Source organism: Hyalella azteca, unplaced genomic scaffold (genome assembly GCF_000764305.2).
Source record: "Hyalella azteca isolate HAZT.00-mixed unplaced genomic scaffold, Hazt_2.0.2 contig14103, whole genome shotgun sequence".
In the NCBI taxonomy this organism is placed as follows: Eukaryota; Metazoa; Arthropoda; class Malacostraca; order Amphipoda; family Hyalellidae; genus Hyalella; species Hyalella azteca.
In genome coordinates this window covers 60,946-75,642 of record NW_025944001.1, presented here as the reverse complement: position 1 = coordinate 75,642, position 14,697 = coordinate 60,946, and the positions used below count along the sequence as shown (strand labels likewise).

The following is a 14,697-nucleotide window of genomic DNA, read 5'->3' as shown; positions in this document are numbered from 1 at the left end:
GAATAATTATGAAAATATATATGTGAAACGATAGAATAACTTGACAAATTATTACGGGTGATACTGAACATTTGCTTAACTTTAAACCACAGTTAATTTCTGGAACCGTTACGAATCTTGAAGTTCAATGGAATATTCCACAGATGACTATAGCCATTAATTTCACTACAACAAAATGTGGTAGCCATTAAAAGGCTTCAGGCGTTGAGGTTAACGAATTAGAACATTCATAATGATGGCTCATTACACGAGAGACAAATTCGAGTGCAATTAATTACTTTGGCAAAAAAGTCAAAATAGACACAACAAGCCGCAGTGAACGATTTTGCATCGTACATTAGAGGTGAATTTTTAATCAAGCTGAAGTTCGCGTAATGAGGCGCACGGCTCAATTAATGTCTGATGCCGCATTAAGCCTAATTACTGAACACCTTATGAATTTCAATCTCAGTCACTTCTGTGTCTGGAATTGGAATTAGGGACGTGAAGATTTCCTAAGCGAGTTGGTACTTGAAAAAGGTCAGTCACGCTGCTCATACACCCCGAAAAATTATTGAATCATACTGTCAGAATAGAGACACACTTTCTTACTCATAGCATGGGGCATGCGGTGAGCGGTTGTAGAGCTGATACGCCCTTAGCCAGGCCACGCTGTGCCAAGATGACTCATAAAAGGGCAAAAAGTGAATCGTTTCTTGGACAAAGTCTCGCTTATTTTTCTGAGCGTAGTGATGTATTGAAGTACAGAGATGACATCTCGCAGAAGAAAGAAGACGTCGGGGAAGTGCGGCGCAAGAGCAGCGAGAGCGAGCGGTTGGGCCAACAGGTGAGACTGAGCCTGATCGATATGGAGCCCTCTTAAAGGGTCGCTATTGAGAGAGCCCCCCTCTCTCGACTCAATTTCAGTTTTTTTTAACTATCAAGCAGGAAACTATAGCTCGTTTGACTTCAGTGAGGGACGCTTGACACACATGCACCACCTCCAACTCGCAACCCAAGATCGTCTGCGCGTTCAACTCTAAAATCATGACGGCAGCGCAGGTCAAATTTATATATTGCCTAGCAAAGTTCTGGCTTTTGCTCACATAACTATTGTAATAAGAACGTGTCGGCGAAAACGCTAGGGGCACTCGAGATATTTCACCCTTGACAGTAGTGATCCTGCAAAGCTGACAGATGACCTAATTTCTCAATAAATTTTACGTTCCAGAGGATATTTAACCAGAGAGCTTCGAGAGCATATTCTCAAAATCCATATCAAACTCTAAAGCAAAATTTGGACACGTGATATAAAAAAACGTTACGAGCACACTGTAGCCCTAAAAATATCGGCTCAAGTTACTTTTACAAGTGGTTAAAATATAATATATTTATGCCATTTTATTTATAATAGTTGTCATGCACCGTATTCCGAGAACATAACTACAGGGCCACAAATGTTCAAGCTATTCAATAGAAGTTGAAGGTCCAAAAGCAGTTCATGCTACCAACAAAATTTTGTTTTACTCAAAGAGGAACATATCACTTCATGGAATGCAATCAAAAGTTATTGAGTTCAGAACACTGCATGCGAACGCTGATTGAAGTCGACCGCAATAACACGAGGTCGAAGAGTGAAGAGATCGTATTCTTGGTGAAAAAGCTTGGTACTAGCCTAGAAAAACAAACATGTAGATAATATAGCTCTAATGGTAATGTATGAGATTAACAGATCTTCTAAAAACATGTTCCGAGATAAAAAAAAATGTCTTTCGATTCCGAAAAACCTAAATTACCATTTGTCCAAATTCTCAGACCGATCTTGATGACTGTGGACACCAAGCAGTGACTTGGGGCTTGAGGAATATTCTGATTGTAAACATAAGAGACAAATTACAAGGGTTAGTTCGTAACCGATTTCAATACTGCGGCAAAAATATAGCCAAGTAAAATACATTAATATGGTTTAATTCTAAACAGAAGAATATACTTTGTACACGCTCTTCTAAGTATTCTAAATTGAAGTGCAAATATTTTTGTTTGGTTTATAATTTTAAAAATATTCGAAATAACAATGCTGAAGTTGAAGCGTGAGCTAAAGTGGCGGCATGTAACCCGATAGCCAAGTGACGCGTAGTCTGGTTAACGACAAGAGCAATTAGCTTGTTAGCATCACAAGTTAATGGGTTGTGTTTGCAAAGTAAACAAGCCAATTTGTCACCACGAGAGTTTAGCGCAAACCTGTCAACCTGAGCAGACATCACTGGGTGTAGAGAGCACATATCACTGGGTATTAGACATATTTCGGTTGAAGATGTGTAACCCCGTGCATATTTTAGGCGTCACTCTGCATACTAAGCAGAGTAACAATTTCAATAATTGACTTCAAAATATTAGCAAGATTTAAATTACGTTAAATTTATGTATGAAGTTTTTACAATATCCTTAAAAAAGAAGCTTGTTTTCTGAACATTTCTGAACAATCGATAAAGACATAGTATGAACACGCATTTTTGCACAAATGAATTACGTGAGACTAGAGCACCAAGCGCCTGCGTATGAGTTTCCAGACCTCATTCGACTAGGTAATTTCATGCAGCCCATCACGACAGTATAATCTGAAGTTAGACTAATTCAAGGGCCTTCTATTCATTATTGCTCAGACGCCGCCAGACATTTCTGTCAAGACAATGGCCCGCCTGAAGCATCTGCAGTCGTCATCTCGAACCCAATAAGTGCCTGTCACTTCCTCCAGACTCCTACGAACCAACAATTCATGGGAGACCAAACCCTTAAAATGAAATGAGATCCTGAACAAATAACAGAAGCTGAGCCTGACAAAAGGCCATTGCAGATAGGAATGTTCCATCCGAGTTAATGTCGATCTAGTTCTATTATCAACAGGAATAAAGTAGTATCACTTGTTCATCTCGGATGAATACGGATATCTGAACATATGTAAGACGGAAAATGAAACGCAAAGTTACTCCCTTAACGCTCGTGTGGAAAAAATGTAGAGAAATTTTAGGTTGAATGGCAACTAGTACGACATTCGAAAGTTTGATTGGATAATCACTTCGCGCTATAAATGAGATGAATTGTTGTATATAATAGTTATACGGTAACAAATGAAGGAAAAAGCATAGAACACCGATCACTTTAATGTACAATAACTAGGATCGTGCACCCACACAACACTACGGACATTACTACAGCAATTGCAGTGATGAATGTTAGTTCCGAAGAGCACAATTTCGCAAATTGGAAACCCGGAAGAACGCTTCACAAGCACCGGTCTAACTTGCTGCTGACGAAGAACACCAGACGGCCCAACTTCTCGCTAATGTACGGCATGACGTACAGTAACGATGGCCTTCAAACTATCGTTAAAGTAAGATAGAAGCGCTCGAAATGAGGCAATCTCAAACAAAAATGCAACAGAAATTTTGTTATCAGGCGAATAGGAGTAATTAAGCTTCAAACCTGCACAGACAATGCACCAATGTTAACTTAAACAGGGTTATTGGCAAGTAAAAAGGTTGAAAAATTCACACGGTAAAATCTCAACCGAAAGTTAAACGAACTAACGATGGGTCTTGGCAACTGCAGAGGGCCCGAGCTACGGAGGATCGTAAGTCCTTAATAGCACGTATAAGTCTGTAGACAAACTTAGCGCCTGGGGATCGTTCCAAAACTTCTTCAAAAAATCATGAAGTTGGTCGACAAAAATCGAGCGAGTGCAAATGAAATTGGTTCCCCAAGAAAAACTGCAAACGTTTGATAATTTTACGTCCGAGCCGAAAGTTTAGATCTAATTTGAAAACATTAGAGAGTGTTTGACTCAGTTATTGACACGGGGTTCTTACAAATTAGATGTGTAATAAAGAAGTCAAGTTGTAGCAAAGGAGACTAATCAAGTACTAAATAATAGATGAAATTTACTATCACAGCCTCGTTTCCCATAACACGTATTTTAGCAAAAAATATTGTAGCGACGCAAAAGAGTTCGGGCAGAGGACATCCTGGAATGGAACTTTAACATATAGTAAGCTAAAAAATATACTCAGTCCTCATTGAAGTGAGTGACAGATAGCGCATTTTCTTGTCAACGAAAACGTGAAGTCACGGACGGACAGACGGATGGACGGACATGGCGAGCACAATAGCGCCTTTTTTCCATAAATGAGATAATGCGCTAAAAATAGAAAGGTAAACGTGAAATCTGTAACTTAAGGGGATTTCCCAAAGAGTGTTCCAACAATGTTCATTGCTACCACCAGCCAGTTAAGTAGTAAACACGTGATTGTATTGCATCTTACAAGATAAGCTCTTCTGACGCACTTTACAGTGGTTAGTGATGCGAGAGAATTGACGTACAAGGTGTTGACTTCCTATAGACATACGAAAACATGACTGCGTTGACACACGATGAGTTGCCTGCGTTGGCACACGACGAGTTGACTGCGTTGACATACGAAGAGTATGCAATGATGACCCAAGTATAGTTGACTGCGTCGGTATACGACTTAACTGAGTTGACGTTCAAAGAGTTGCCAGCGTTAACGTCCAAAGAGTTGCCACATTTGATGCACATCGAAGTTTCGTTATACTAAAGGCACTAGGATGCGTCCAGTAGTGGCCGTAGATCAGCAGGACGAGCGCCAATATCCGCTGTGCTAAGCCAGGAAACGACGCTCGTCGTTGCTCGCGAATAACACACGACCAAAACTGCCACCAGAAAAAAAAACTGCTGCCACAAAAACGCATGCCCATCTTCAGAGGAACGAGGAAGACGGACGGCATGAAACGGGGACACTCAAAGCCTCACGCAAGTCGTCCGTGCAATGTACGTTCAGAGAGAACAGTTGCAAAATAAACTCGATGCTAAGACGAAAAAATACGTTTTTTCATAGATGACTCAAGACGCGTTTTCCTAGGAAAATCAAATTGAATCAACGTGATGTTCACGTTTCAAAGGTATACATATATTTGTAAGCTGTGCAAAAAATAATAATGTTGAAATAAATAAATAAAAGAATATAAAATGATCAATGGAATCCCCAAAATAAGAAATAAAGGCATGCACCTCGTAAGTGTCGCAAGCCGATGTAAGGCAAACGGATATCCAAGAATTTCCAGGAAATGCGATGGTCGAGCAACGGCAATTGCATATATTTACTGCGAACAAGCATTGTTTAGCTTTTACGCCTTAATTAATAATAATGACGCCTTTTACTGACATTCACAATCCTGGGCCAACATTCTATAGCATGTGGGATCATGATCGTATTTTGAGAAATCAAGTTTCAAGGAAATTACTCAAAGGCCGTAACAAAATCGATCCACAGCATGCTTCGCCAAAGTAATCAAGCCAGTCTATGAAACTGCAACGGAAACCCCGCAATAGAAGGCAGACCAGCACTCCACACGCCTGATTCAGTTGAGGAAAGCAGAAGTAATGCTTCATATCAAGTTGCTCTCACCCACACCCCGAGTATTTACGATCGCCGCTCAAAGGCATCAATCATGCAATGCATGCGAGGCCAGGCTCTCTCCCTAATGAGACTTGAGCAGATATGTTGCTGGTGTCGTAGCGGCACTCGACCACTGTTGTCATATCATAGCATGCGCGATAACGAGCCGAGTTGAAGATCTTCAACTCGGCTGCTTTGGTATACGCACTTTGCAAGTATACGCACTGTGCAATGCATCGTATATTGTTCCGCGACATGTTACCAATTAAGAGTAAACTGCAATAAATGATATGAACATCTCGAGTTTTAAATGAACTGTTAATAGTGCGTTCAAATGATGATAGCTCCGAAGGCTGGCCCCTGGCTGGGAATGAACCATGTAAGACTGTCACTAATTGCACGGACTATTGGCTGGCGTAATCAAATCGTAGAGGAGATTCCGCGAAGGCCTGCGAGAGATGCTCAATGACGGAAGCTGTGATGGGAGAAATTATTCCTTGACATCAGAGAGCAAGCATGAAGTTGATGCAAACGTAAAGCCCTTATGCCACTGCTCCCCTGGAATGGTGAAATAAATATGGGTGAATAATGTTATGATTCCCAAGCATGATTAATGTCTAGTGATATTTTTGGCTAAATTGTTATCAAATCAGTAAGAAATAGACAAAACAAGTAAGTCCTGGATGACGGAGCATGAAATTGCTGGAAGATCACTGATTTTGCTTGGAAATTGACAACTGTAAATAAATTAAACATTATATTAGTTAATACGAATAGGTTGCGAGATAAGATAGCACATCAACTTCACCTGAATCAGGCCGGTAAACCGCAGCGAAAGATAATTGACACCAGTGTGATAATGGGTCGATCTCAAATCTCAATGATACGCCACGTCAAGTTCGCAAGATAACCACGGATATTTTATCATGGATATTTTTTTTCATGGTAATCTTCTTATCAGAAATTTACTCATTTCAAGTAAACACGAATAGATACAAGTCTCTATGTACTTAATGCAATAAGCGGCGATATAGCAACAACAGCAGTTTCAAGTTTAATGATCGGCCAAAATCGGAATGCTTCGGAAAAATTTATTCGACGTGATTGAGAAAATAATAGTAAATAGTTATTTCCAATTGGAAATTATTTCATATCTGAAGTTGAATGTTTCAATTGAATTGTTTAAATTGCCCTAGCCGCAACTGATTTATCGCAATGTCCGATCGTCTTAACAACATATCAGAGAAAATATCTGTAACTCGTCAAAGTTGTTCATATCCGAACTTTATAATGTGACACCAATACTAAAAAAAATATCATTCTCACTGCAGACTGATAAAATATCAGTCAGTGAGACATAAAATATCAGTCTCACTGCAACTGAAATCTTTCAAAAAGACAATTAGCCTTATGTTATGAAACTTCGGTTAAATCATAAAACCTAGTTAAGAAACATAGCCAAAGCAAAATGAAACACTCTTTTTCAGTCATCACTTTAAAAGCCAAAATTTTAGTGAAAAGATCCTTACAGCGTTATTCTCAACTCACACGAATATAAAAAGCTACAATAAATAACTTAACATACACTAAAATTTCTTCCTAAAGGAATACCCACATGTTTTTTCTCGCTGATATTCGAAGCTCAACTATATCAAAGATGCTATTACGTGCATCTGACAGAAGGAGCAAGTATGTAATAATAAGTAAGTATTATTACAAGTAATACAAGTGTAATAAACGCTGTATAAATGAAGCACGATCAAGATGCACATCAGTTTAAATTACACAGGAGCTGCAGTTATAACGGCGTAAGAATGAGAGTAGAATGTTTTATGAATTAATATCGAAATAATTTCTGCAATAAAATCCTTCATGAAAAATCTATTTTACACTCTAAAAAAGAACGATACATTCAAGCACGTCTTTTCTATGCATCAACACTTAAAGCAAGGTCGGATTATTCGCTTTTAGAATTCGTATCACAATCATATTTACAAGCGATATGAGGTCAGACAATACAAGATTTCGTAGCAAGGACCTTATGATAATTTGTGTCGAATTTAGCATCATATTTGATGCATTTTAAAAGAAATCCGCAGCTACTGGAAAGACCGGATTAGAAGGGTCTGGATTTTGTGGCTACGATCGTATAGCGGCAAGTAAGATAGGTTGGACGGGTTTGTATTTCGTGGCTACGAACGTAGTTGAAACGAATATCGTGTCGGACGAGCCGTATATATTTTGTGGCTATGATAGTTAAATAAGATCAGGGGGAGCAATAGCTGCGTAGAACTCGATGTACGTCGGCATCGGAGGCATGTTAATTATTCAACAGACCCATCCGCCGTGATTTCAATAGTGTAATGGGCGTCTAAGAAATTAGGCATGAAAACCTCAGTTTTTAATGATCGTCAGCCATTTTCTTCTTAATTAATAATTCACGAATTGAAACAACTTATCGACTGGTTCAGTCGTAAACGTGAAATGTGATAAAAATTTTAGGAATCCGATAACACGATAATTTTGAGGTATACAAAAAAAATACAAAAGACGTACAATTTTCAAGTGTGTCTTCTTACAATAGAAGCAGAGGCACAGGGAATTTGTTTACTTCTGGGGTGATGCATAGAAATTCACCAACTCATGATAATTCTTCGCCATTCTTGTAGATTCCCGAATGACAGAGAAAAAATTTTGACAAAAGCTGCAGCTACTTCAAGAACTTTCGGTGCCTTTCACATGCTCGAGAGTCTGGAAACACGAGTCAATGGAACTCGCTGTCTCGATGATACACAAAAATTTTATGTATTTAATGTAAAGGCCAGAGGTTGGTACAGGAAAATCGAGAGCAGTCCCTACAATGTTATATATAGAAAGACTTACCAAGAGACCTGGAATAGAAGAATGAAATTACTTCTGAAGAATGTAAGCTAAACTAATAAGTGATAAAGATACTTGAAAAATATGATTATGATTAAAATTAAAAATTAATAACAAAACAAAATAATGTAAAAAAAGAAAAGTAACAAGCAAACTCGTTTGATACTCACGTCAAAACACGAAGGAAGTTTATCGAAATATTTAAATAAAAATAGTCAATATATTGAGAAACAGTCTTCCAGCACGCGCATGAAAATAAAACATGAGCATAAAGAATTCATGCAAACAAATACGATACACAGGGTGGAAAAGAAAAGAAAACTTGTTCAATACTCACGTGCGAATTCGATAGGAGTTCCTTCATTATAAAATTGTCATAAATATCTCTGGCGCGCTTCCTTCTCTCCTCGGCGTTCTCTATTTTCTCGTAGTTTCGTATCTGGAACATAAACATCTTTTTAATCATACTGTAAATTAAGAGCGGATGAATCGGCATTAAAAACACGAAAGACGTTGATTTTACAAAAAAGATGTCTAGTTCAAGATTAAATAAAACTCAATCATATACATATCGCCATGGAACAAAGATCGGCCAAGCCGAACTTGCTTAAATGCAACAAACTCATATCATACTACTACACATAAATAGAATCTAGATAAATTAATAGAAATACCTAAATTTAGACAGCACCGATGTCAACAGATGCTATATGAGGTGAAACAGGAGAATCAATTCGAAACTATATAAATCCGGCTCGCGAAAGTCACGAAATTAGAATGTATGTTATTCCAAACCCAAGACATCCGTGACGAGAAAAGGAGGTTGATCCTGCAAGCCTGAGAAGCGGATCGGCACAGAACACAATTTTCTAGCGCAAGTGAAGCATGCAGTTTGTACGGTACGATTAACTAAAGAGGTCCGGGTTACAGTGCGCATTACTTGATTCCCCGGAAAAAATTCGTTCGTGTTACTTCTCGTTGAGCTGTAAGTACAGCTTTATCGGGAGAAGTTGCAATAAAAATACATATATAAATAATTTTAATAACTGTTAATAACAATGACGAAGTTAGATTATATTATATAGAAATAATAATCACATCTCAAGATGTTGAGGCTTAAATACAGAAACATGAAATATAGTTATCATTGTGGAGGATAAAACCTAAGAAATTACGTGGGATTTAATAAAAAACGAAACTGCACATGGATCCTGAAAAAATAAAGAGCTAGAAAAACCTAAATTTCAAATAGTTGGACAATGTTTTTCAAGTAGACAATATAGTTTTCAAGTTCATGATAATAACGTTTGTGCTTAGAAGAGCTTGTCATTTTTTGTTAAAGTTTTCACCTCCTGAGCTGTTGAAAGAAACTGCGAAGAACCAGCATGCTTTCTTTCTGGGCACCTGCCTGGTTAAGCTTTTGTGAATACGTGATCTGCAGCCGAGAATTCTAATACCAATATATACACGCGACACGAACAGTCGCAATGCTGCTCCGACAGCAACAAGAGTTGTAACAATGACAGCATTCTTGATACAATAGTAGTAACAACAGCAGTAGAAGTAACAAGAGTTGTAACAATGACAGCATTCTTGATACAATAGTAGTAACAACAGCAGTAGAAGTAACAAGAGTTGTAACAATGACAGCATTCTTGATACAATAATAGTAACAACAGCAGTAGAAGCAACTAGAGTTGCAACAATAGCGGTAACCTCAAGACAGCGACGGCAACAGCGGCATCGGCAGCAAGTAACTCCACGGGGACATATGTTGGTTCATAACACATCCTCTGCAGCTCAACACATAATCAGCTTTTGAAACAAATGAGTACAAAACAATAACAAAGTTTGGTTGTGATGTAAAGGAATACCTTGCCTATTAAAGGTACTGATTATAAAAATATGTTAAGTAACTACTAGCATAGGTAATTTGCTTGCGATCCATTTTTTTGCAACTCGGGCACGGATTAAAAAAAATATAACTCAGTACTCACTGCAGTGAGTGACAGAGAGCGCATTTTCTCGTCGACGAAAACTTGAGGTCACGGACGGACGGACAGACGGACATGGCGAACACAATAGTGCATTTTTCATAAATGAGAAAATGCGCTAAAAAAAGTCAACGCGTTAAATATGACGAAATAGTTGACCTGGTGTATCCAATTCACGGTTCTTGAATTATCATACGCTTGATGTTCACAGATGTGGGTCACGATATAGAACACTTGCGCACAAAGCGGTATGTGCATTACTTGAACATCAACCTTCACAAGTTTATCATCGACTTTGTCTGGTGAATTTAGTGACTTAAAAAGTTTTTAGGGCATAATTTGCCATGATTTTTCAAAGGAATCATTTTTCACATATTATTAAATAGGCAATATTGGTTAAAATTTATACCGTAGCAAATAAAAGGTTATACAATGTAGACAGTTGAAATTGGAATGAAATGACCCCGACACGAAATTGAATGATTTTCACGAAATCTTATAACGTTTCATTCTTGTTCTCCAAAATAAAAATCGCAGTTCGAATTTACTTGGCTAGAGATTGAAAACAAAATTGTATTAGTGTCGTTGTGCCTTATAGCATAATTAGTACAGTATTATGACACAATAAACTTACCAAAGTGCACATCGTGGCCTGGGACTGCTACGTTCGAAACAATTACCAAGTTACCAAGTCCGAGCATCACTGCCAGTACAGTGATGCCTATAAATCAGCATCGCTGCCAGTGATGCCTGGTCTGGTATTGGAACATCCATGCCATGTATGAATCGTTGTCAGTGCCACACATTAAAGTCTCAAAAATTGCCTTTGGATGGAAACGTACAGGTGTTGATTTAGACGCAGCTGTGGCTTTGATGCAACCCATTCGATTTTATGTAGGTTAAAGTTGAGGGTGATGAACAGGAATTATGCAGCTTGAGTGATGAAAATAGTAATGGCCTAAAGACCTATCCATTGATACAATTGAAATAGGCAGTGATATGATTTTTCAGGCTACGTTGCTCGATTACCTAAATTAAGAAAAATTATTCCATTTACCAGCTCACCAGTGAGGTTTGTGACAACGCACTTTGAATGAACGACAGATTAGAGTATATAATATTTTACGATAAATACACAATTCTTCCAGTTGAAATGACATTTAACTAATTACATTTTCATGCGAGATTTTCTGAGACTTTTCTGAAGTTGTAAATAATGCAATAATGATAATTAACAGAAAGATTAATGACATACTTAAAATTGATTTTATAATTAATACTAAAGAGAAAATTGAGGTTTCCAACAGATGGCGTTCCGCGTTAGACGACATCGTGTTTACGAATTACGGGAATAGAACATCTAACAGTAAAGGAAATGTTTGCCGGCAATGCAATTGATACCATACAATAATCTATTGACGGGAAGCCGACGGGATACAACAGAATAATGGGTATAAGGACAGCGGGATTTTACGTTGTGTGTAAAGCGAGGCAGCTCAGAGCCATCTGAAGGACAAGTGAAATTGCACGGCAGGAGGCCGGTATTTACGTTCACATTTTAATGGTCATATGGATAAGTATTCTGTAGGGCGGGAAGAAAGGCAGATCAGATGAAGGTCGTCAATGATTTTTTTTATATTTTATTGGAGATTTAAACATGAGTTCACTTGGAGGATCTTGATAAACGAGCTAAATGCTAGGCAGCTATATAGTATGCCTGTTGAAATTGATTAATATTGACATAAAATGATACAAAACTACGGTTTTCGGAGCTATGCTGCAAATGGGTGCAAAATTTCACCGTAGGTAGCACTTATATCAAGTTCTACGCCGGACTAACGAATTTTAGCAGGGTGAACAAACTGCACCATATGTGCAACCGTCCCGCAGCTACGGGTAATGTACAGCTGAAAGTTAGTGTATCATACAGTCACTGGTAAATGACCTTTTGCCATTTCGTCCACTGTTGATAACTTTTCTTGCTAGGGCCATTATATAAAAAATCTTTGCCGACGTTTACTGTGACGTTTATACGTAAGTTTACATTTTTCTTTCGTAAAACTTAAGTGTATAGCACTCTTGAGCAGTTGAAAAACATTGCGCAGAGCACGGCAAGCGATATCGGTTATGGTGCAACTCAGGTACTGATCGCAGTCCATATCTCGCGCCGCAAGCGTCAGTTTTCCTGGCTTTCTATCGCCCAGGACTCCCGTGGCCACATTCACGCATATCCGAGCTACGATAACTACGGTACTATAGAGGCTCGTGTGAGAGGAAAATCTGATATATAAGTGTTCTTTATTATCGGTATTGGACAAATACAAGGTTCCAGAAGATTTTGCGCCCATGCTTCAAGAAAATGTTATAATATCGACATATTGAGGATATTGATATAATTTAAGGATTTTGAATAGTTTGGGGAGCGTTGTTAATATAGAAAAATCGGCTATAGGAAGCGTGATAGTATTAGCGGTGATATTGTTTTCCAGCCCAGACGAACGTTTATCGTAATGACGAGATTAAACTTTACGCAATTCTTCAGCGGCAGATAAAAATATATTGTTACTTTTAGATATATAATATTACAAATATGAAGAGTATTAGCAATGAATTGGGAGTATTAATGAATACATAAAGAATGAAGTTGCATCTTCATTGAAAAGAATTAATTATTCGTGAATATTCCTGAAGGAACTTGAATACATAAATTACACGTACAACTGTCGTACATCATAAATATACATGATGCAAATACATGCACTTTAGGTAGGTATTTAAAAACAAACTTCTAAATAACATAAATTGTTTTCTGACGCGCCAGCACGACCTGCAATGCGGTGATCACTTACAATATTTACAGCAGCTCTGTTACATTTGTAGGCATAAAAATAAGTATAAAAAATGCATTCCAGTTAGGAGCAGAGTACTTGCAATGTTCACTTTCAAATGGCAGTATTGTGAATCATTTGTAAACACTAATAGAAACGCCAGCGCCGTATTTGCTTAAGGCGCTAAATACGGCGCTAAAAACGCCCACACCTACTACTAGTAATACTAGGAAATACTAGTAGAAACTCCCACACCAACTACTTGTAATACTGGTAGTAAGAAAATATTAGGAAAAACACCCACACGTACTACTAGTACTACTAGGAAATACTAGTAGAAACTCCCACACCAACTAGTACTAGTAATACTAGTAGTAGGAAAATATTAGGAAGACACCCACACATACAACTAGTACTACTAGGAAATACTAGTAGAAACTCCCATACCAACTACTAGCATTAATAGTAGGAGGAAATATTAAGAAAAACGCACACACGTACTACAGGCAACACTAATAGTACTAGCAATATTAGTACTAGGAAAATATTAGGAAAAACGCCCACACGTACTACTAGCAACACTAATAGTACTAGCAATACTATTAGTGGGAAATATTAAGAAAAACGCCCACACGTACTACTAGCAACACTAATAGTACTAGTAATACTAGTAGTTAGTAAGAAAATATTAGGAAAAACACCCAACGTACTACTAGTACTACTAGGAAATACGAGTAGAAAATCCCACACTAACTACTAGCAATAATAGTAGTAGGAAATATTAGAAAAAACGCCCACACGAACTACTAGCAACACTAATAGTACTAGCAATATTAGTAGTAGGAAAATGCTAGTAGCAGCGCCCACACCTTTTCGGGCAGTATTTGCTCAAGGGTGCGAGCAAGGACAGCTCTGAAACAACATATCCTCTTTAACCAAATTCTGTCCCGGCGCTTGGCACAAAACTTGGCGATTTTCTGCCCACAGGTTTACGTTGCTGCCGGAAAAATCATGACACATTGCTTCTAGGGACCAACACAAATTCTACATAACATTTAAATGGGTAACATTGAATGAATTGTTTTGAAAAATTGCTTCTAGGGACCAACACAAATTCTACATAACATTTAAATGGGTATCATTGAATGAATTGTTTGCAATTCAAGCTATGGAGCTTGGGCACAGGCATCAACAAATATTCAATTAAATAAATTCACAGTTATTCATCATTTTAATTCTGAGGTCTACGGATATTCATGATGAGATTAGCATTTTAATTAATGATGAAAATTACAAACTGAAGTTTGAAGCGGAATCAGATATTGACTCAATACGTCAACTATTCTGAAATATCTTTACATAAAAATATACCGTTAACACATAAATATTGACCAGCCTCGAATTAATTTAAAAGCATTTAATACAAATATCATCAATAATGCAACTGCAGGAGAACAATAAGGATCCTAAAAGCGAACTGGGGCCATACTTTCAAAAATCGCTAAGTGAACGTAAGTACTTACGCTCTATTCTCTTGTCCAT

The 14,697-nt window shown here is 37.8% G+C and overlaps 1 protein-coding gene across 1 annotated transcript in view; it reads right to left on the bottom strand.

The window, feature by feature from the left end:
- The window catches only part of LOC108664662 (G protein-coupled receptor kinase 1), a 48,071-nt gene that overhangs the window by 22,811 nt on the left and 10,563 nt on the right, over positions 1-14,697 (bottom strand). The window contains exon 2 of the mRNA XM_047883953.1: positions 8,671-8,772. Coding sequence (XP_047739909.1) covers positions 8,671-8,772 — 102 coding nt within the window. The remainder of the gene's footprint in view (positions 1-8,670; positions 8,773-14,697) is intronic.